The 23,429-nt window shown below is 45.4% G+C and overlaps 1 protein-coding gene across 1 annotated transcript in view; it reads right to left on the reverse strand.

Moving 5' to 3' along the window:
• Window positions 1-21,405, reverse strand: part of BCS1L (BCS1 homolog, ubiquinol-cytochrome c reductase complex chaperone) — a 29,213-nt gene extending 7,808 nt beyond the window's left edge. The window contains exons 1-6 of the mRNA XM_073634368.1: window positions 21,283-21,405; window positions 17,314-17,679; window positions 14,736-14,875; window positions 10,556-10,750; window positions 8,690-8,753; window positions 999-1,168 (exon numbers count right to left, since the gene is read on the reverse strand). Coding sequence (XP_073490469.1) covers window positions 999-1,168; window positions 8,690-8,753; window positions 10,556-10,750; window positions 14,736-14,875; window positions 17,314-17,633 — 889 coding nt within the window. The 5' untranslated portion in view covers window positions 17,634-17,679; window positions 21,283-21,405. The remainder of the gene's footprint in view (window positions 1-998; window positions 1,169-8,689; window positions 8,754-10,555; window positions 10,751-14,735; window positions 14,876-17,313; window positions 17,680-21,282) is intronic.
• Window positions 21,406-23,429: the final 2,024 nt, after the last annotated feature.

Consider the following 23,429-nt stretch of genomic DNA (forward strand, 5'->3'; position numbering starts at 1 on the left):
GGTGGTAAATGGTAAGGGATATCTTCTGATTTTTTTTTTCATTACCAAAAGAAAACTGGCTCAAAATAGTAAAAGAAATTTTTTTTATTTATTTATTTTTTTTAAATTTAGCTGTATATTTCTTGTTACCACAGTAACACTGTACTATTCTGGGGAGGTGATTTTTTTTTTTTTTTTTTACACACTACGATTGCTTATAACTGTGCATTTTTTCCGTTATAAGCAACCATTTTTTCTGAATGAAAACTACTTTGAGGGCCAGTTCACGCCACATGCAGTCCAGTGCGGGTCTTTTTTTTTCTGCATCAAAAACGCATGGAAAGTAGGTTATAAGGTTTTTAATGGCATAGTTCACACCGGTGCTTGCAGTTCCAGAAGAAAAAAGTAGAACATATTGCATTTTTCCTGCACTGGACTGTACTGGGACGCTGTAAAATGCATAAAAAAATGCACCAGAACGCACCAAAAATGCATTGGAACTCACATGTCCTTATTTAAGGTTAAGAAAAAAAAAAAGAGGGGGAAAAAAATGCACTGGACTGCATTAAAAACGCGCATGCAGAAAAGCATGTGGAAAGCATCTGGTCTGCGTTTCTATGGTGTGAACTGGCCCCTCAGGGTTACAATTGTGATTAGCCACAGCAAATCACATGGTACAGATGGGCTGCGATTGGCCCTGCGTGTACCATGTGATGACTGTTGACCAATCACAGAGCTCATCACAATAGCACAGTACACAATGAAGGCAGGTGACAAAGCCTTTCATTGTGTACAACTGTTATGTGATCTGCTGTGATTGGCCACAGCGATCACATGGTACAGCGATCAGTCATCTGCCGTGTCCGGTGTACATGGCGGGTGACAGATCATGCTGGGGCACGATCCTGGGAAGACATCATATGATAGGCTGGGCAGGAAGAGTTTAAAAACATAAAATAAGGTTCATTAGGAAATAGCATTCGAGGGCCTATAGAGACATAAATGGATGGAAAACTCACTCTGTTTGGCCAAATCGCGGCTTACGAACGCAGCGTCCACATCCTCCAGCAGAATAATGCTCTGTTGTGGGGCCACGCTCAGCAGGTGGTTGAGGCGGTCATCGGAGAGGCTGTTGTCACTGAGGCTCATCAGACAGATGCTGTACTCCAGCTCTCCCGCCAACGCCGTGCTGAAAGCACACAGAGAAAGTGCAGCCATATCAGCGGTGAAATAACAGCCCATTGTAAGATTTTACAGTTCTTACTAGACATGTGCAATTCGTTTAGTTCCAAATTGTTTTTTTAACGAATTTAGACAAATTCGTAAATATCCAAATTAATGAAAACCTGTTTAACAAATTTTTCCCAATATTTGTAAACTCTAAAATATTCGAAAATTACGAATTTACGAAATTCGAAAAATTAAAAAAATTTGAAAATCAGGAAATCCCAAAAATTCAAAATTAGAAAATTTGGAAATAAGAAAATTTGAAAATCTCAAATAACTAATAATAACTTAACTAGGTATAGGTATAAAATAGGTATTGGAATTTTCTTTCAAATTTGGCTGTTAGTGAACGGAACGATAACGAATACGAATTTATTCGAAGTTACGAATTATCAGAAATAACGAATGCCGCATCTAAACGAATGGAACGTAATGAATAATAATAAATAACAATAATAAAAACTTTATTATTATTAATTAAAAATTTGTTCCGTTCCATTTGTTTAGATGCGACATTCGTTATTTTCAGATAATTCATAACTTCGTATTCATTACATTCACCAACGACCAAATTTGAAAGGAAATTCCAATACCTATAAATTTAATAGTCAGTTATTATTAGTTAGTTAGTTATAATTTCTAATTTCTGGATTTTGTATTTTCAAATTTCCGATTTTCGAATATTCTAATTTCCGGATTTCAGATTTTTGAATTTCCAAATTTCCGGATTTTCGAATTTATGAATTTACGATTTTTGAATTTAGGAATTTATGAATTTTCTAATTTCATATTTTCGAATTTTCTAATTTATGAATTTACAAATTCGTAAATCATAACGAAAAACTAAAAAACAAAAATAAAAAACGAAAACGAACAAATTTTTTGGCAGTGCACGTCTAGTTCTTACGCAAGTGATGAATGGAAAATCCTAATCACATATATGTATTTCAACTGTGTATGCCCCTATTTGGCTGGAATTCTGCAAAAATAATTTTTTATTCCACTTAGCCCCCTTCCCTCCCGCCTGCCCGCCCCTTGGTCTTCACATGGGGGATGGGGGAGATTGACTTGCCAATCACGATGAATGGCTGTCATAGTGGTCACATGATTGGGAGCCTGTCCTGATGTCTCCTGGTCCTAACTAGAGACCAGGAGCTTTCGGTGACAGTGCAAAAACATCAGCCCCCCATGGACACACATGTGGGGAGTTGGGCGATAATGTCACATGCATTACATGGCTGACAAGAGGTTACACCAAAAAAAAAAATTCAGTTCTGTATAGAGTGTAGAAATGTTAGAACCCCTGTTAGGTTTTTCTAGCTGCCTTTGTCTCCACCAGGGAGATTCACACTCACTATTTGTCCTGTAAGCATTATTACTGACAGAAAGTGATAGAAATCACCTTAGAGAAGGGATCTCCACTACAGCCCTGGGGCCACATCCGGACTACTACAAGATTTTATCCGGGTCAGTGACATATCCTCAGTGTACACTGATTGAGGATTCACGTCAACATAAGTTGCCTTTGATCTCCACTTCACCCCGCTAGTGTGCTCACAACCAATGACGTGCTTGCCCCCCCTCCCCCCCTGCACTCACAGGACACTTCTTCCATCCAGACTTGCTCTGCCTCCTACCTCCTGCCCTCTGCTAAGGCCACTCTGTAAATCTTACACTGGTGAGGGGAACTCTAATGTAAAGGGGGCTGTGATGGGGGACCCTGATTTAAGGTGGGATTCAGATGAGGACCCTGATGTGGAGGGACACTGATGTAAGGAAGGGTCTCTAATGGAGACCCTGATGTAAGGGGGGGGGGCTGTGATGGGGGACCCCAATTTAAGAAGGGCTCTATGCTGCAAGGAGGGCTGTGCTGGAGACCCCGATTTAGGTGGGATTCTGATAAGGACCTTCATGTAAGGGGAACACTGTGACTGGGATCTTGATATAAGTGCGGGATTCTGATGTAAGCAGGGGACTCTGATAAGGACGACAATGTAAGGGGAACCCTGTTGTAAGGAGAGGACTCTGATGGGGACCCTGATGTAAGGAGGGGACTGTGATCAGGACCCTAATGTAAGAAGGCTGTGATGGGGACCTTGATGTAAGGAGGGGGCTCTGAAAAGGACCCTGATGTAAGGGGAACCCTGTTGTAAGGAGAGGACTCTGATGGGGACCCTGATATAAGGGGGGGACTGTGATTGGGACCCTAATGTAAGAAGGCTGTGATGGGGACCTTGATGTAAGGAGGGGGCTCTGCTGTAAGGGGGGCTGTGCTGGAGACCCTGATTTAAGGTGGGATTCTGACGAGGACCTTGATGTAAGGGGGAACACTGTGATTGGGGTCCTGATATAAGTGGGGGACTCTTATAACGACCCTGATGTAAGGGGGAACCCTGTTGTTAGGAGGGGACTTTGATGAAAACGCCGATATAAGGGGAACCTGATGTAAGGAGGGGAATGTGATCGGGACCCTAACCCAAGAAGGCTGTGATGGGGACCCTGATGTACGTTAGGAACTCTGATAGGGACCCTGATGTAAGGTGGGCTCTCTGGTGGGGGCTTTGATTTAAGGTGGGATTCTGATGAGGACCATGTAAGGGGGAACACTGTGACTATGATCTTGATATGTGGGGGATTCTGGTGTAAGCAGGGTACTCCGATAAGGACTCTGATGTAAGGGGAACCCTGTTGTAATGAGAGGACTCTAATGGGGACCCTGATGTAAGGAGGGGACTGTGATCGGGACCCTAATTAAAGAAGGCTGTGATGGGGACCTTGATGTAAGGAGGGGGCTCTGCTGTAAAGGGGGCTGTGATGGGGACCCTGATTTAAGGTGGGATTCGGATGAGAACCCTGATGTGGGGGGGGGGGGACACTGATGTAAGGAAGGGTCTCTAATGGGGACCCTGATGTAAGGGGGGCTGTGATGGGGGACCCTGATTTAGGTGGGATTCTGATGAAGAACTTGATGTAAGGGGACACACCATGACTGGGATCTTGAGATAAGTGGGGGATTCTGATGTAAGCAGGGGACTCTGATAAGGACCCTGATGTAAGGGGAATCCTGTTGTAAGGAAAGGGCTCTGATGGGGACCCTGATGTAAGGAGGGGACTGTGATCAGGACCCTAATGTAAGAAGGCTGTGATGTAAGAAGGGCTCTCTGCTGTAAAGGGGGCTGTGATGGAGACCCCGATTTATGGTGGGATTCTGATGAGGACCTTGATGTAAGGGTGAACACTGTGATTGGGGTCCTGATATAAGTGCAGGGCCATCTTTAATTTTGATTGGGCCCTGGGCAAACATTTTCTTGGGGCCCCCCCTCCATTCTGAGACATACAAAAAATAGCAGGTAGACTAAAAATCAGTTTACTGCAGCAGATCAGGCAGCGATTGCAATTGTTTGCCAGAGGTTACAGCCTATCATTACTGCTCAATGGCTGGTTTCTAGAGGTTACAACACATAATTTCTGCTTGCCGATTGGTTGCTAGAGGTTAATGTACATTATTAGCGCTCACTAATTGGTTGCTAGGGGTTACAGCACATCATTAGCATTTACTGATTGGTTGCTAGAGATTAAAGCAGATCACTACTTGTTTGCTGATTGGTTGCTAGAGGTTCATGCACATCATTACCTCTCACTGAGCAGTGGAGCAATCCCAAATAATTGAGCAAGTAAAGGAGCACATTAATACACATACTACAGGAGACAATCAGAGACTGCGGACATACTGCAGGAGACAATCAGAGACTGCGGACATACTGCAGGAGATTACCAGAGACTGCGGACATACTGCAGGAGACAATCAGAGACTGCGGACATACTGCAGGAGACACATAGAGGCTGCGGACATACTGCAGGAGACAGAGACTGCGGACATACTGCAGGAGACAATTAGAGACTGCGGAAATACTGCAGGAGAAAATCAGAGACTGCGGACATACTGCAGGAGACAATCAGAGACTGCGGACATACTGCAGGAGACAATCAGAGACTGCGGACATACTGCAGGAGACAATCAGAGACTGCGGACATACTGCAGGAGACACACAGAGGCTGCGGACATACTGCAGGAGACAATCAGAGACTGCGGACATACTGCAGGAGACAATCAGAGACTGCGGAAATACTGCAGGAGCCAATCAGAGACTGCGGAAATACTGCAGGAGCCAATCAGAGACTGCGGAAATACTGCAGGAGACAATCAGAGACTGCGGAAATACTGCAGGAGACAATCAGAGACTGCGGAAATACTGCAGGAGACACTCAGAGACTGTGGACATACTGCAGGAGACAATCAGAGACTGCGGAAATACTGCAGGAGACACTCAGAGACTGCGGACATACTGCAGGAGATTAACAGAGACTGCGGACAAAATGCGGGAGACAATCAGAGACTGCGGACATACTGCAGGAGATTACCAGAGACTGCGGACATACTGCAGGAGATTACCAGAGACTGCGGACATACTGCAGGAGACAATTAGAGACTATGTTCATACTGCAGGAGACAGAGACTGCGGACATACTGCAGGAGACAATTAGAGACAGCGGAAATACTGCAGAAGAAAATCAGAGACTGCGGACATACTGCAGGAGACAATCAGAGACTGCGGACATACTACAGGAGACAATCAGAGACTGCGGACATACTGCAGGAGACACTCAGAGACTGCGGACATACTGCAGGAGATTAACAGAGACTGCGGACATAATGCAGGAGATTAACAGAGACTGCGGACATAATGCAGGAGACAATCAGAGACTGCGGACATACTGCAGGAGATTACCAGAGACTGCGGACATACTGCAGGAGATTACCAGAGACTGCGGACATACTGCAGGAGACAATCAGAGACTGCGGACATACTTCAGGAGACAATCAGAGACTGCGGAAATACTGCAGGAGACAATCAGAGACTGCGGACATACTGCAGGAGATTACCAGAGACTGCAGACATACTGCAGGAGACAATCAGAGACTGCGGACATACTGCAGGAGACAATCAGAAACTGCGGAAATACTGCAGGAGACAATCAGAGACTGCGGAAATACTGCAGGAGACAATCAGAGACTGCGGACATACTGCAGGAGACACTCAGAGGCTGCGGACATACTGCAGGAGACAATCAGAGACTGCGGACATACTGCAGGAGATTACCAGAGACTGCAGACATACTGCAGGAGACAATCAGAGACTGCGGACATACTGCAGGAGACAATCAGAAACTGCGGAAATACTGCAGGAGACAATCAGAGACTGCGGAAATACTGCAGGAGACAATCAGAGACTGCGGACATACTGCAGGAGACAATCAGAGACTGCGGACATACTGCAGGAGATTACCAGAGGCTGCGGACATACTGCAAGAGATTACCAGAGACTGCGGACATACGGCAGGAGACAATCAGAGACTGCGGACATACTGCAGGAGACAATCAGAAACTGCGGAAATACTGCAGGAGACAATCAGAGACTGCGGAAATACTGCAGGAGACAATCAGAGACTGCGGACATACTGCAGGAGACAATCAGAGACTGCGGACATACTGCAGGAGATTACCAGAGGCTGCGGACATACTGCAAGAGATTACCAGAGACTGCGGACATACGGCAGGAGACAATCAGAGACTGCGGACATACTGCAGGAGATTACCAGAGACTGCGGACATACTGCAGGAGATTACCAGAGACTACGGACATACTGCAGGAGATTACCAGAGACTGCGGACATACTGCAGGAGACAATCAGAGACTGCGGACATACTGCAGGAGATTACCAGAGACTGCGGACATACTGCAGGAGACAATCAGAGACTGCGGACATACTGCAGGAGATTACCAGAGACTGCGGACATACTGCAGGAGACACTCAGAGGCTGCAGACATTATACAGGTGATGGTCAGAGAACTTTCAGCAATGCACAGCTTTACAGTTAAATAACACAGCTCAAGGTTTAAACAGTCAGGCATTTTATGGTTGTAAGGACATACCTGGCCAGCCAAACTTACTACATGCATTCAGGACTGTGGGCGGGGCTTCCACTCTCTGCTCTCACTAAAGCAGCTGGGAGCTCCACTGATGCTTTGTTGGGGGGCCCACATCACCCGTGAATGGTCGCCCCGATGACAGCTTTGCAGAGCGCACAGAGGACATGGGAGGATGTATTCCGCGCTAGCCAGCTGAGAGGGGCGGGGCCGGGAGCTCCACTGACGCTCTGACCCCGCCCACGTGCAGCCTATGTACTGGGAATAGAGCGCCTGTAGTGAGAGCCAGTGATCGGAGTGGGAGTGTCATTGGAGCTCCCGGCCCCGCCCCCGGACCTCTGTATTCACCAGCCAGTATAGAGGGGGCGGGGCCGGAAGCTCCACTGACACTCGCACTCCGATCACTGGCTCTCACTACAGAAGCTCTTTTCCGAGTACACAGGCTGCACGTGGGCGGGGTCAGAGCGTCAGTGGAGCTCCCGGCCCCGCCCCCTCACAGCTGGCTAGCGAGGAATACATCCTCCCGTGTCCTCTGTGCGCTCTGCAAAGCTGTCATCGGGGCCCCAATTCACGGCTAGCGCGGGCCCCCCAACAAAGATTGGGCCCTGGGCAAGTGCCCCGTTTGCCCTGCGCTAAAGACGGCCCTGTATAAGTGGGGGACTCTTATAACGACCCTGATGTAAGGGGGAACCCTGTTGTTAGGAGGGGACTTTGATGAAAACGCCGATATAAGGGGAACCTGATGTAAGGAGGGGACTGTGATCGGGACCCTAACCCAAGAAGGCTGTGATGGGGACCCTGATGTACGTTAGGAACTCTGATAGGGACCCTGATGTAAGGTGGGGTCTCTGGTGGGGGCTTTGATTTAAGGTGGGATTCTGATGAGGACCGTGATGTAAGGGGGAACACTGTGATTGGGATCCTGATGTAAGCAAGACGTTCTGATAGGGCCCCCTAAGTAAGGGGTACCCTGATGTAAAAGGGGACCCTGATGTAGATAAGGGACTCTGATACAGGACCCTGATGTAGGGAGAGGACTAACAGGGACCCTAATGTAAGGGGGGCTGTGATGGGGACCCTAATGTAGGTGGGGGGGATTCTGTTGGGGACCCTGATGTACGTTTTGGCTGTGATGTAGAAGGGCCCCTAATCTCACTCAGCTTCCATCCCTTTTGTTGTGAATTATATCATGCTGATTACAAAAGGATGCTAGTAAAACACATTCATTCATTACATGTTATTCATTTATTTATAAAACTGTTTTTTTTTTTTAATTCTTTGGCCCATAAATATTTATAAAATACATGATGTGGCCCTTTTAATGAAAAGTTTGAAGACCCCGGCATAAGAGAATTCAGACCATCTATAGTACTTCTGTCTCCAATCTATGGACTTGTAAATAATCAGAACTGTGTTGTTTATTGTGGTAAGATGTTATTTTATTATTTTTGCTGAGCTGTCATTGTGATTATTGTCCCTGAAGTAATACTTACATAAAGCTGCTTTTCCCACACCCGGGAGGTCCGTAGAGAAGGTAGCCCCTTCTGTAGGGTACTCCTGGATTAAAAAAATAAAAAAAGTTCACATTTAAATTCAACTGATTGAAAGAGTTTATTAGTGATGCCCAAAGGTGGTTCCCCCAAAGGGTTGCCAATCTCCCGAAGTGAAATGTACTGACATGACAACAAATTTACTGACTGAGCCAAATTTTTACCGTTTAAAAAGTTAGCCAAAATGTGCAAATATCAATATTTAAGCTACAAATATGTAGCTAGTGCATTTAGCAATGTGCCTAATTTCTTGGTGGGATTGAACGCAAATACACGGCCTCCCGGCACCCGGGCCTCAGCACAGAGCGCCCGCATATTTGCGCGGAATAGCGCCAACAGTGCTGTGCCGAGGGCACAGTGAAGCGGGGCTCGCGGAATAGTTTTCCGATCATGTGACCGCCGTGAAGACGGTCACATGGCCATAAGCTCTGCCCCGCCTCCTGGCATAGCAAACCCCTTGAAGGGCCAGGGGCAACCGGCACCAAAGAGTGAAGGTATAACAAAAGGCAAAGAAAAAAAAACTATTTCACTATTTACATGAAGGTCAGGTTAATAACACCCAGCACAAAGTTCCCCCTTACATTAGAGTCTGCAGGGTTCACCTTTACAGTGCAAGGGGGAACTCTGCGAACCCTGATGTAAAAGGGAACACTGTGGACTCTGATGTAATGGGGGATGCTGCAGACTCTGGTGTAAAGGGGAACTCTGATGTAAAAGGGTCTCTGGTCACCAAAGCCCCTCCTCTTACACAAGTCCACAGAGCTCCCCTTTACATCACACTCCACAGAGTTCCCCCTTACATCAGACTCCACAGAGTTCCCCCTTTACATCAGACTCCACAGAGTTCCCCCTTTACATCAGACTCCACAGAGTTCCCCCTTTACATCAGACTCCACAGAGTTCCCCCTTTACATCAGGCTCCACAGAGTTCCCCCTTTACATCAGACTCCACAGAGTTCCCCTTTACATCAGACTCCACAGGGTTCCCCTTTACATCAGACTCCACAGGGTTCCCCTTTACATCAGACTCCACAGGGTTCCCCTTTACATCAGACTCCACAGGGTTCCCCTTTACATCAGACTCCACAGGGTTCCCCTTTACATCAGAATCCATAGGGTTCCCACTTAGAATGTAAGGGGGAGGTCTGCAGACCACGATGTAAAGGGCAACTCTGATGTAATGGGGCTTCTGGTCCCCAAAGCCCCCCTCTTACACAAGAGTCCACAGAGCTCCCCTTTACATCACACTCCATTAAGTTCCCCCTTACATCAGAGTCCCCTCTTACAGTGTAGTCTGCAGAGCCCGATGTAAAGGGGAACTCTGATGTTGGGAACCCTGTGCAGGCAGCCTTTTCAAATCAATGTCCGACGGCAGGCTGCATGAACCTGCAGACTGAGTTCTGATCTGCACATGGGATCTGCATGGATGTAGACTCCGGGATATGCGCGGAGATCTGTGCGGGTCCGTACACCCCGCCTCCTGTCTTTTATTTGAACAAGCCGCCTGCCCAGGATTGCACAGAACACCCGCACACCCCGTGTGGGTAAAAATGGCCCTTTGTATGGGTGTACAGATTTGCACACCTGTGTGAATGAGGCCTAAGAGGTGAATCTCTCCCACTTTGGAGAGTTATTTTTTTTCTCATTTCCTTTTGTGTCTCCACAATGGGGCCCAAAAAATAAATAAAAAAAAAAACAAACCTGACAGGCGTTTTCCCCCCTTCCAATTTCAAAAAAATTAAATATTTGATGTATACTTTAACAAAGGTCATCAGCACCAGATGAAGAAACAATTAGGTTTTCTCTTGCCTCTGTCTATATACCACTTGGGGTTGTTGATGAATCCTTTCACATCCTGAACAATCTTATCAGACACTCCCGCTTCCAGTACTACGGAGCTTATCGGCCTTCTTCGACGTGGAAACCCAAAGGGCCGCCACTCCGCACCCATCGCCGTGTACATGACAGTCTTGCCTTCTTGCTGTCGCAGTGCCAGTTCTCTGGCTGTTAGGAATAAAAAAAATTTAAAAAAAAAACAATTTTAGTAACTAGTGATCAAAGTAGGATCATTACTGCACGATTGTCATTAACAACTAAAAATTATTTGCTTTAAAGCTAATCTTGAATTTCTTCAGAAAAATATTTTACTTCCTGTTCTGTATCACTTTTCCTCCCACTGACACCAACAATGGGGCACTATTCCTCCCACTGACACCAATGATGGTTTTGTAGAAAGGGGGGGTTGGGGAGGGAAAATTAGTAGGGACTGCTCCAATCAAGTCCCGCCTCACCACCCAAAGCTAATTGGACTATCCCGGTACCTCATAAAGGCATACAATTATAGGTAAAAATTGAATTTATTCAAAAACATCAGCTTTAAAACATCTATACATACACAATATAGATTTCACAAGTATCTATTGCAATACAAAAAATTGAAGTGACATTTAAAAGCGCCCACAAGGGTAGTTGAAGGCTGTTAATTAGAGTACTTGAGAACGTAACCTCAACAGTTTCGCGGATTGACCGCTTCTTCAGGAGGCGTCCAAGTAAGTTCTCTATAAATCAGATAACCACAATTACACATACAATATACAGAAATGATATAATAACAATAACAGCATTGGAGTGATAGTTGATTTCAAGTAAAAATATACACTCACCAACTACTGCCCAATCCGGGCTTAGATGGCAATGTGAGACGCCCAGAGACGGGCGCTCCCCCAGGGGCGAGCACGGGGTCTTTTTTTATGGCGGAGTGCACTAGTCCCCTGTTTCCCCGAAAATAAGACAGTGTCTTATATTAATTTTTGCTCCCAAAGATGCGCTAGGTCTTATTTTCAGGGGATGTCTTATTTTTCAATGAAGAAGAATACCAGCACTGTTTACCAGTATTTCTTGTACTTTAGACCCTTCAGAAGAAAAGCAGTCACCCCTCTAAAGTGACACACTGGATCAGAGGGGGGGATTGAAATGGGGGAATCACTTAAAATGACACAGGGGGGATCAGAGGGGGGAATCAATAAAAATGGCACAGGAGGATCAGAGGGGGGGGGGTTACCATTTTAGTATCTCCTGTGCCATTTTGATTCCCCCCTTCTGATCCTCCTGTGCCGATTTGATTCCCCCCCCCTCAAATCCACCATGTGTCATTTTAAGTCCCCCTCCCCCCACCCCTGTGCCAGTGGACAGTTTAGTCTCTCCCCCCTCCCACCTTCACCAGACATCACCCCTGTGGCGGCGAGATTCCACACAATGTGCCCGACTCCTGTGTCTGGCAGCGGCGGCAAGGGCTCTCTGACGGGCGACGTTCCCCTGCGCAACATCAGGGACGTCACTCGTCATCCAGAGAGCCCGCCGCAGCTCACTGATTTAAAGAGACCTCGCACTGCCTGAACAGCTGCGGCCAATCAGTGAGCTGCGCGGCGGCGCCTGCCGCTACGGTCCAGAGTCAGACGCCTTATTATCGTGTGGATGCCTTATGTTCGGTCATGATGGCATTCCTCCCCCCCCCCTCCCTTTTCTGACAGGACCGTCTGGGCAACACTATTGATATATGCAGTATCTACAATGTTAGCTTTCTCTACCCCAGAAGTTGCAATGCTCCATCCAGCAACATTTGTCAAATCAAACGGTCATTAAGTATTTCATTTCCTGCCCAGGGTGCCAGTTACTGAGTCCTCATTATTATTAAAGTAATGGTGGGTGTTATTTCGTTATTCTTTTACCAATATCTAACTAGGCACACTATTGGTGGAGGGTTGTATTTCCAATCTCTCTTTCTCCTATCATATTCCTTACAATCCTATCTGTTTTCCCTTCCCTTGCCCACTTCCTCCTCCCCTTCCCTCTCTCCTTTTCCCCCCTCTTTCCTTCTTTCTCCCCCCCCCCCCTTTCCCTCCCTCCCCCCCCCCTTTCCCATCGGTCTGCTCTTCTCTCCTTCTTTTTCCTTTTTTTCTCTGATTCACTGATCTTTGTGTCCTCCCCTTCTCCTTTTCCTTTCATCCCCTGGCCCCCCTATTCTTTTCTCCCCCCCCCCTCTTCCCCCCCTTTTCTCGGCCATCTCACCCAATTCTTTATTTTATTTCACTTGGGTGGCTGCCACTTAGCCATAATTGATCCTAATTCTCATTACCTAATGTACACTTTATCCTTTTTACATACTAGTGCACTCTGCCATAAAAAAAAAAACCCCTTCTCGCCCCCGAGGGAGCACCCGTCTCTGGGCGTCTCACATTGCCATCTAAGCCCGGATTGGGCAGTGGTTGGTGAGTGTATATTTTTACTTGAAATTCACTATCACTCCAATGCTGTTATTGTTATTATATCATTTCTGTATATTGTATGTGTAATTGTGGTTATCTGATTTATAGAGAACTTACTTGGACGTCTCCTGAAGAATTGGTCAATCCGCGAAACTGTTGAGGTTACGTTCTCAAGTACTCTAATTAACAGCCTTCAACTACCCTTGTGGGCGCTTTTAAATGTCACTTCAATTTTTGTATTGCAATAGATACTTGTGAAATCTATATTGTGTATGTATAGATGTTTTAAAGCTGATGTTTTTGAATAAATTCAATTTTTACCTATAATTGTATGCCTTTATGAGGTACCGGGATAGTCCAATTAGCTTTGGGTGGTGAGGTGGGACTTGATTGGAGTAGTCCCTACTAATTTTCCCTCCCCAACCCCCCCTTTCTACAACTTCATGATTGAAGGATGAAGGTACCCACTAATAATTTATTTTTCTTTATTCTTGTGGCAATTACCTTACAATACGACACCAATGATGGGGCACTATTCCTCCCACTGACTCCAATGATGGGGTACTATTCTTCCTACTAAAACCAATGATGGGGCATTATTACTCCCACTGATACCAACAATGGGGCACTATTACTCCCAGTGACACCAACAATTGGGCACTATTCCTCCCAGTGACACCAACAATGGGGCACTATTCTTACCAGTGACACCAACAATGGGGCACTATTCTTACCAGTGACACCCACAATGGGGCACTATTCCTTCCACTGACACCAACAATGGGGCACCATTCCTCCAACTGACACCAACAATGGGGCACTATTACTCCCACTGATACCAACAATGAGGCACTATTACTCCCAATGACACCAACAATAGGGCAGTATTACTTCCACTGAAACCAAAAATGGGGCACTATTCCTCCCACTGAAACCAAAAATGGGGCACTATTCCTCCCAGTGACACCAACAATGGGGCACTATTCCTCCAACTGATACAAAAAATGGGGCACTATTCCTCCCAGTGACACCAACAATGGGGCACTATTCCTTTAATTGACACCAACAATGGGGCACTATTTCTCCCACTGATGCCAATGATGGGACACTATTCCTCTCACTGACACCAACTATAGGGCACTATTTTTCCCATTGACATCAATGATGGGGCACTATTCTTCCTACTGACACCAATGATGGGGTACTATTCCTTCCACTACAAATAATTAGGCACTATTCCTCCCACAGACACCAATATTTTGCCCCCCTAAAGTCTAAAAAGGCAGTCAACTGGCTCTTTGTTTATAAAGTTTGGAGACCCCCTGATCTAAGGCACTGCTGCCCCTGACTGCTAGTCTCACCAGATTTGAAGCGGAATGTCACAAGTGTGCTGCTCACTGTTCTCCTTGCTGGAGAGGAAGCTGTACCTGAGGAACAACAGTGCAAGACTCTAACTGCTTCAGCTTCATTAATTCTGTGAATCTTCGTTTCCTCCACCTCTCCTGCTCCTTCTGGATTAGTGCCCCACCAGTCATTGGAGAAACAGTCACCAGGAGGGCAGCTTCCACATGAGGAAGCAAAGCCCTGCTCCTCTACCAAGATGGCAGGTTCCTGCACTCAGCCTGCAGGCAATACTGGTGACAGTCCTTTGCGCTCTGCCCACCTTTTTTTGGCTTCCACAGTACAGGTTCCCTTTAAAAGGCTGAGCACGTGTCAAGGCCTACCTTCCTGCAGAATGTTAATGAAGATATCACGATTGGTCCCTATGGAGGTGAAGGTGACGGACTCCCAAGGTGTGCCAGTGTGCAGGTCAATCATCTGCTTCTCTCGGTTCCTCTCAATGCGAATCCATTTATTTTTGTACCTGGAAGCGGCAGGAAGAACAATAAAAAAAAGAGGAATATTCCCAGGTAGGTAAACATTCTGATCCAAACTGATCAAATTCAATCTATGTACCATCACACAGAAAGTACTGTGACTGCAGAACCAAGGCCTAGTCAGGACAAACTGACAGATCCTCTTGATAGTCCATCCAGCCACTTATCCACCCTGTAGTACAGGGGTCTTCAAACTGCGGCCCTCCAGGTGTTTAGGAACTACAATTCCCATCATGCCTAATCATGTCTGTGAATGTCAGAGTTTTACAATGCCTCATGGGATGTGTAGTTCTGCAACAGCTGGAGGGCCGTAGTTTGAGGATCCCTGCTGTAGTACTTACCTAGTGCCCAGGGGTAGACTGACCATTCGGGCACTCGGGCACTGCCCGAGGGCCCTATGCCACTAAGGGGCTCCATCAGGGTTGCCAGCCTCAATAAAACCAGGGACAGTATGTCCATGAGTTGTCAGTCCGCCCCTGCTAGTGCCTGCCAAGTACTGTGTTCTTGTAACACTTCCAGGTATTTATTACCTCTGAGCATAGGCGTGCACAGGGGGTGTGCCAGGTGTGCCTGGGCACACCCTAATCATTATGGGCAGTGCCGATTCCCCCTACTGCCTGGGCTTCCTCTGTTTTAGCCCCCCGCCCCACAGTGCTGCTGGCTTCCCTCATCTCCCCACAGCTGCTGCGGAGAATGCTTCAGGATAGAAAGTGAGGGAAGAAGCTAGTAAATATGTAATTTACCGGCACTTTCCTTTTATAAATGAACACAGTGAACACACTCACTCACTGTGTTCATTCATAACTTAAGCATAGTAAACCGTGTTTACTATGCTTCAGTTTGTGAATAAACAGGAAGCTGCTCAGCACAGAGCACTTCTCATTCATTCCCTGTCCAGTGCAGCTGTGGCTATAGAGAAATGCGTGCTTGAGCTTTGGGGTGCACACCCTAATGCAATAGGCTGCGCACACCTATGCCTCTGAGAGGTCACATTACTCCGTCTGACAACCGCCTCCCTCTCCAGAAGGACAGCACCACCTTTGTTCAGGCACTATTCAGGGTCACCATCTGAGATGCTGACTCAGGTGACACCGTCCTGTAAATCCTGGTGCCTGCACAATTCTTCCTGTAAGAAATCCAATGAGAGTGCCAAACAAAGGTTTATGGGTCCAAAACTTTATATGATCAAATCACAGTAGAAGAACACAAGGTATCTAATACATTCCGGGGGGGGCAATTCTCTATGCTGCACAGAGCCAAAATTCCTTGAAAACTTCACACTGCTCCGATTCATCCCTGGTGATTATGCCAAGGTAATATTCCTACTGTTTAAAAGACTCAAGCCCTGAAGGGGAGGGGGGTGGTTTTGGATTCTTGAATCATTGTTTGGCGGTCTCATTGCATTGCATACATATGGATTCTCATGTCAGGGTTTCCTCCCTATCCTTAAAGTAGAACTGTTTTTTTTTTTAAATTTTAAGTAAGGGAGGGTTATAACCCCTGCCAGATTTTGTTTTCACCATCCACGTCCCATTGCAGAGATTTCCCTTCACTTCCTGTCCCAGAGCCAAACAGGAAGTGAGAGGATATCCCTGCAAATTAAGGGAACTCCTTTGAGACCCCCCCCCGGTCACCAGAGCTAGTGTCCACATTGAAAGATTTCCCCTCCATTACTTTGCTGGGGACAACCCAAAATTTTGAATTCACCTTTACTTTTACTTTCAATGATAATGGTAAACAGGAAAGAGAGAATGAATCTCCCTAACGGGGACACCGACAGCAATAAAAACTGACAGGGGTTCTAATCCAAAATATATATTATATATTGTGGTTTTTTTTTTTAATTCATTTAAAGTGTATTTTTTTTTTTTTTTAAATTGTGTTTGCAAAACCACTGTGCAAATACGGCGTGACATAAAAAAAATTGCACCATTTTATTCCCCAGGGTCTCTGTTAAAAAAGAAAAAAAAAAGGAAAAAAAATGTGTAATGTTTGGGGGTTATAAGTAATTTTCTAGCAAAAAAATACCGATTAAACTCGTAAAGAAAAAGTGCCAGAAAAAGCCTGGTCTTCAAGTGGTTAAAATTAGTTTAAGTCTTTTATTTTTTTTTTTCCAAAAAAAACTTTGCATTTGAAAAATCACTGCGCAAATATCGCGTGACATCAAAAATTGCAACAACCAACATTTATTTCTCCGGGGCCTTTGCTTTCAAAAAATATATTATCTAGCTGATTTTTACATGTATGTGAGAATTGGAAGTTAGTGGTTAGTAACGGAAGGTGGAGCTTCTTTAAAAAAAAAAAATTGAATTGAAACTAAATTGTTGCTGTATAAATTGACATGAGAGGAGTCAAGTCACGCAGACTTGTAAAGTTACCATGAGGTCCACCTTCACACAAATGGCACTGACCAGGATGTACCTACCAAATGAAGTGGTTCCCAGGACTCGGGACGAAGTCAAACTTGGTGCTGACTCTCCCGCTTTCATGCTGTAGATACGAAGTCTCGACGCTCAAGTGCTGCGTATGCTTGGCGTGGTGGGAGATCCAGCTCAGCAGCCACTGGTAGCTCTTGTCCTTGCTGGGCACCTCAAGCGTTATCATGTAATGCCTCCTGAAGGCGACCATGCCAAGCTGGGCACTTTTACGGGCCAAAGCCAAAGCCGTGCCAACACCAACCAGGCCAAACCCCGCACCAAAGTAGGGATTGTCTTTCAGGGCCGCTAAGAAGTCTCCAAACGGCATTTCCACAAAGGGCAACGGGACCCGTGATGACTGTTACCGCTGCATGCTGTTGGAAATATTAGAAAAAATTTTTTTTTTAGATGAACTACAAAAATAAAAAAGGAAATCTATAAACCAATTACATCACACACATTGTAACACATATAGGTAAGTTACAGAGTATACAGCATCTCACAAAGTTAGTACACCCCTTACATTTTTGTAAATATTTTCTTCTATCTTTACATGTGACAACACTGAAGAAATGACACTTTGCTACAATGTAAAGTAGTGAGTGTACAGCTTGTATAACAGTGTAAATTTGCTGTCCCCTCAAAATAACTCAACACACAGCCATTAATGTCTAAACCGCTGGCAACAAAAGTGAGTACACCCCTAAGTGAAAATGTCCAAATTGGGCCCAATTAGCCATTTTCCCTCCCCGGTGTCATGTGACTCGTTAGTGTTACAAGGTCTCAGGTGTGAATGGGGAGCAGGTGTGTTAAATTTGGTGTTATCGCTCTCACTCTCTCATACTGGTCACTGGAAGTTCAACATGGCACCTCATGGCAAAGAACTCTCTGAGGATCTGAAAAAATGAGTTGTTGCTCTACATAAAGATGGCCTAGGCTAAAAGAAGATTGCCAAGTCCCTGAAACTGAGCTGCAGCACGGTGGCCAAGACCATACAGCGGTTTAACAGGACAGGTTCCACTCAGAATAGGCCTCGCCATGGATGCCCAAAGAAGTTGAGGTCACGTGCTCAGCGTCATATCCAGAGGTTGTCTTTGGGAAATAGACATATGAGTGCTGCCAGCATTGCTGCCGAGGTTGAAGGGGTGGGGGGTCAGCCTGTCAGTGCTCAGACCATACGCCGCACACTGTCCATTCACATAACTGAAACATTGTAATCTCCTGTGATTACGATGTGTCAGTTTATGAATGGAGAGGAGCCGCTGTCTTCTCTCCATTCATTCTCAGTGCAGCTGAGGCTACAGAGAAAGGGACTGGGGAATCTCTATCCTCTGTCTCTTTCTCTGTCTCAAGGGGGAGATATCAGAGGTCTGTTAAAACCCCTGATATCTCACCAAAGCTCCCCAAAAATGCTGATTAAAAAAAAAAAAAAAAAAAAAAAACAAAACAATAAAGAATAAAAAAATATTATTGTAAAAAAAAAAAAAACACACACACACATACAACGGTCACCCACTCCCCCCCCCCCCAAAAAAGCAAGCACTGTTAAAAAAAAAAAAAACTGTCACGTGACATTAAAAAAAAAGTATCGGTAATCGGTATCGGCGAGTACTTGAAAAAAAGTATCGGTACTTGTACTCGGTCCTAAAAAAGTGGTATCGGGACAACCCTACCTCTAATAGTATATACAGTATATCTCTTCTGTCTGTTATTCTCAGAGTGGATTCGATATTTTGCTCCCTAACCATATAGTTGGTTGTTTTATAATTACCACTGTATAGGAGATATTTAAGAATAAATTGCCTTTTTTTTTTAAACTTTACATATCAACTAAATTATACACCACACTTTTTTTTTTAAGGGTATTAACCGATTAATCGAAAACAATAATCAACCAACTAATCGATTATGAAAATAATCGTTAGCTGCAGCCCTAAAATCAAGCAAATGACTTTGTTATCGGTATTGTCAGTGTTTCCATATCATGTTTATACTGTTCAAATATTCACTGTGTTAGTTTTCAATAGGAGTTCTGTTTTTATCTGCTAATAATGGTTTTAGTGTATTTTGTGCCAATATATTGGTTCGATAAACATTTGCGCAAATACCGCGGCGTCTAAAAAAATCAGTAGCACCTTCTTTTTATTCTAGAGGCTATATGCTTTCAGAAAATATATGGTTTTGGGGGTCTTTCACAAATTCTGAAAGCTGTAAGGGAAAAATGAAAACCTTCAGGTTTTTTGAGCAATTTGGATATTTACACTTTTGCATCTGTTCAGTTTTCACCATTTCGCAAAAAGGCGCAATTTAAAAGTTACAAAATACTTGTTATTTATTAACTCAATACAGGGTAATTACTTTGTTATCGGTATTGTCAGTGTTTCCATATCATGTTTATACTGTTCAAATATTCACTGTGTTAGTTTTCAATAGGAGTTCTGTAATTTCTCAGGATGTCGGTAAAAAAAATGTGATCCGCCAGTAAAATTCCCATGTTTTGTCAGTAAAAAAATGCTACGGGAGGTTGGCAACCCTGCCGGGAGTTAATTCCGGGTATCGCGGCTCCGGCCAATCACAGCAGCACTCACTACTTTAGCGTACACAACTGCGACACAAGTCATATTGTAATTGAATGTTATTAAAAATGACCTTTCCTTTCTAATCTGCATTTTAGTGTAAATATGAGATCTGAGGTCTTTTTGACACCAGATCTCATATTTAAGAGGACCTGTCATGCTTTTCTTCTATTACAAGGGATGTTTACATTCCTTGTAATAGGAATAAAAGTGACACAATTTTTTTTTTTTTTTTTTTTTAAAGAACAGCGTAAAAATAAAAGGTAAAATAAATAAGAAAAAAGAGCAGAACGCATACGTGAGAGGCGCCCGCATATGAAAACGCTGTTCAAACCACACATGTGAGGTATCGCTGCGATCGGTAGAGCGAGAGCAATATTTCTAGCCCTAGAACTCCTCTGTAACTCTAAACATGCAACCGGTAGAATTTTTTAAATGTCGCCTATAGAGATTTTTAAGGGTAAAAGTTTGTCGCCATTCCACGAGCGGGCGCAGTTGTGAAGCGTGACATGTTGGGTATCAATTTACTCGGCTTAACATTATCTTTGACAATGTAAAAAAAAAATATTGGGCTAACTTTACTGTTGTCTTATTTTTTAATTGAAAAAAGTGTATTCTTACCTAAAAAAGTGCGCTTTGTAAGACCGCTGCGCAAATACAGTGTGACAGAAAATATTGCAACGACCGCCATTTTATTCTCTAGGGTGTTAGAAAAAAAATGTATAATGTTTGGGGGTTCTAAGTAATTTTCTAGCAAAAAAAAAAAAAAAAATGTTTTTAACTTGTAAACAACAAATCTCAAAAAAGAGGCTCGGTCCTTAAGTGGTTATTAAACTTCAGCTTTAGGCGACATTCTCACTGTTTATTTGGGGTAAAGGAAAAGTGTGTTTATGAAGGGCCCCCCACCCCACCCCCGTACTCACATGACCAGAGAGTCAGTCCTGCTCCTGGCCCCACTGCTCCAGGATAGAAAACATAGGTATGGGGGGGAGCATGTGATCTCCTGCCGCTGACAGCGCATGGTTCAAGCAGCCAATTGCTAGGCCCCGCGCTGTCACATGATGGAAGGGGTAACGTCAATGCCCCCCCCCAAGCCTCTAACACAGAGGGCACATTGGAATCCAGTACTACACATTCTATTCAGACTGTGGTGCGCATAGTGCACATAGCAAGCCCCCCCTAGTATGAAACAAAACCCCATCCCCCCAAGCCAGGTGGAGTCCCCCTTTAAATCACATGGCACCCATCCATTTATTAAAAAATAAAGCAGGCCATTTATAATAGAGAGCTATTTGAATATTATTATAATAATTATGATCAGACGGACACAGAGGGTGAGAGAATAGACGAGAAGGACACAAAACACACAGAGTACAGGCATACACTGAGGTCACCACTCACCTTCTCCTGCCTTTTTAGCCTGCTGCTGCCTTCCACTTCCGGCTCTCTGCGTTCCAAGCCTCGCTTCTGCCTCCCAGCGTGCGCCTGGACGTCGCGCACATATGAAGGAAGTGACGCGGCGCTGCGTTCCAGCGTTGGGCTTCCGGTTGCGTTCCAGGGCTTTGGTTCGGCTCTGGGTTTAGCGCTTGCGGTCTGCCAACGACACCAGGTTGCCCAGGAGGACCTGAGAGGCACAGTGATCGGCCACCACCAGGTCCGGCGGGGAGGAACCATCACCCAGACATGGGCAGAGGCCTGCAGGGATCAGGTGCTGCTGGTTACCTTAGTAACGGATGGGGGAAGGGACTTAGGAGAGGCCCAGTGATGCCCAATGTGCTGCTCTGGCAGGCAGTGATGACAGGTGGTCCTGGCTTAGAAGATTTTCTCTTGGCCGATGTCCCTTATTTCCAGATCTGACATCCCAGGGCCCTGTGGTGTGTAGAATAGCAATGGGTGGGGGATGGGGCAGCAGTCAGGTCAGGTGGTGGTACAAGGGGTCTCATTAAAGGGAATCTCTCACTGTGACACCCATTCAGGACAAACTGATGGGTTCTCTTACTAGTTTACCCACTAATATTCATCTGTCCCATTCACCTGTCAGTGCTGTGGGTCTCTCGTATCAAGCTCCATCGTCTTTATTTATGTAAGCAAGAACCCGAAAGAGACAGGACCCTTCCTTCCCCGATGATCTATGTGATGAGGATGGAGGCACAGGACCTGATGTGTGGCAGTGTGTTGTAGGAAGGCCTCTGCTGCCATCACCTTTGTTTAAGTCATGGGAGGGGGGGTGGCGGACTCTCTCTTCCAGGATTTTTGCAGCCAGCCCCCTGATGATGCAATGTGGCACGTCATCAGGGGCCAACTGCAAGAACCTTCTTTTTTCTTCCTCTTCTTCCCCTTTCACCTTCTTCTACTCCCTTCATCTCCTCCCTTACCCTTCCTTCCTCTTCTTCTCTCCCTTCCTCTTCTTCTCCTCCCTTCATCTCCTCCCTTACCCTTCCTTCCTCTTCTTCTCTTCCCTTCCTCTTCTTCTCCTCCCTTCATCTCCTCCCTTACCCTTCCTTCCCCTTCTTCTCTTCCCTTCCCCTTCTTCTTTTCCCTTCTTCCCTTCACCTCTTATTCTTTTTCTCCTTCTCCTTTCCCCCTCCCATTCTTTTTCTCTTTCCCCCTCCCATTCTTTTTCTCTTTCCCCTCCCATTCTTTTTCTCTTTTCCCCTCCCATTCTTTTTCTCTTTTCCCCTCCCATTCTTTTTCTCTTTTCCCCTCCCATTCTTGTTGTCCCCCCCCCCCCATTCTTTTTCTCTTCCTCCTCCCCCCTCCCATTCTTTTTCTCCTTCTCCCTTCCCTTATTTTTTTTTCTCCTTCTCCCTTCCCCTCTTCTCCTTTTTTTTCTCCTTCTCCCTTCCCCCTCCCCTTCTTTTTCTCATCCTCTTTGCCCCTCCTCTTCTTTTTTTCTCCTTCTCCCTTCCCCTCTCCTTCTTCTTTTTTTTCTCCTTCTCCTTCCCCCTCCCCTTCTTTTTCTCATCCTCCCTTCCCCTCTCCTTTTTTTTCTCCTTCTCCTTCTTCCTTCCCCTCTCCTTTTTTATTTTCTCCTTCTCCTCTCCTTTTTTTTCTCCTTCTCCCTTCCCCTCTCCTTCTTTTTTGCTTCTTCTTCCTTCTCTTTATTTATGTCAGGGGGAGGGAATGATGCACTGTTTCTTGCAGCCAGCCCCTTGATTAATGTGCTGCAGCATGTCCTCATTTGTCAACTACAAGAACCTGGAAGAGACAGCACCCCCCATTTCTGATGATGTATGTATCGAGGATGGAAGCACAGGACTTGGTGTGTAGGGGCAGATTGCAGGAGACCTGTGCCACCATCTTCTTTGTTTACATCATGGGGGAAGGGTCAGTGCACTGTCTCTTCCAGGTTCTTACAGCTAGCCCCCTGATGAGGTGTGTGTGCGCTGTGGCACGTCATCAAGGGCCAACTGTAAGAACCTGGAAGAGATAGGACTTTCCTGCCTCCTGGGAGTAAAGACCCATTTAAAGGGATGCCAGGTCTGGATGGGAAGGGGTTAAAATGTCAGCTACTATGCCTGTTGTAGTTTGAAAAATATTTTGCCTGG

Source organism: Aquarana catesbeiana, linkage group LG06 (assembly GCF_042186555.1).
Source record: "Aquarana catesbeiana isolate 2022-GZ linkage group LG06, ASM4218655v1, whole genome shotgun sequence".
NCBI classification, from domain to species: Eukaryota; Metazoa; Chordata; class Amphibia; order Anura; family Ranidae; genus Aquarana; species Aquarana catesbeiana.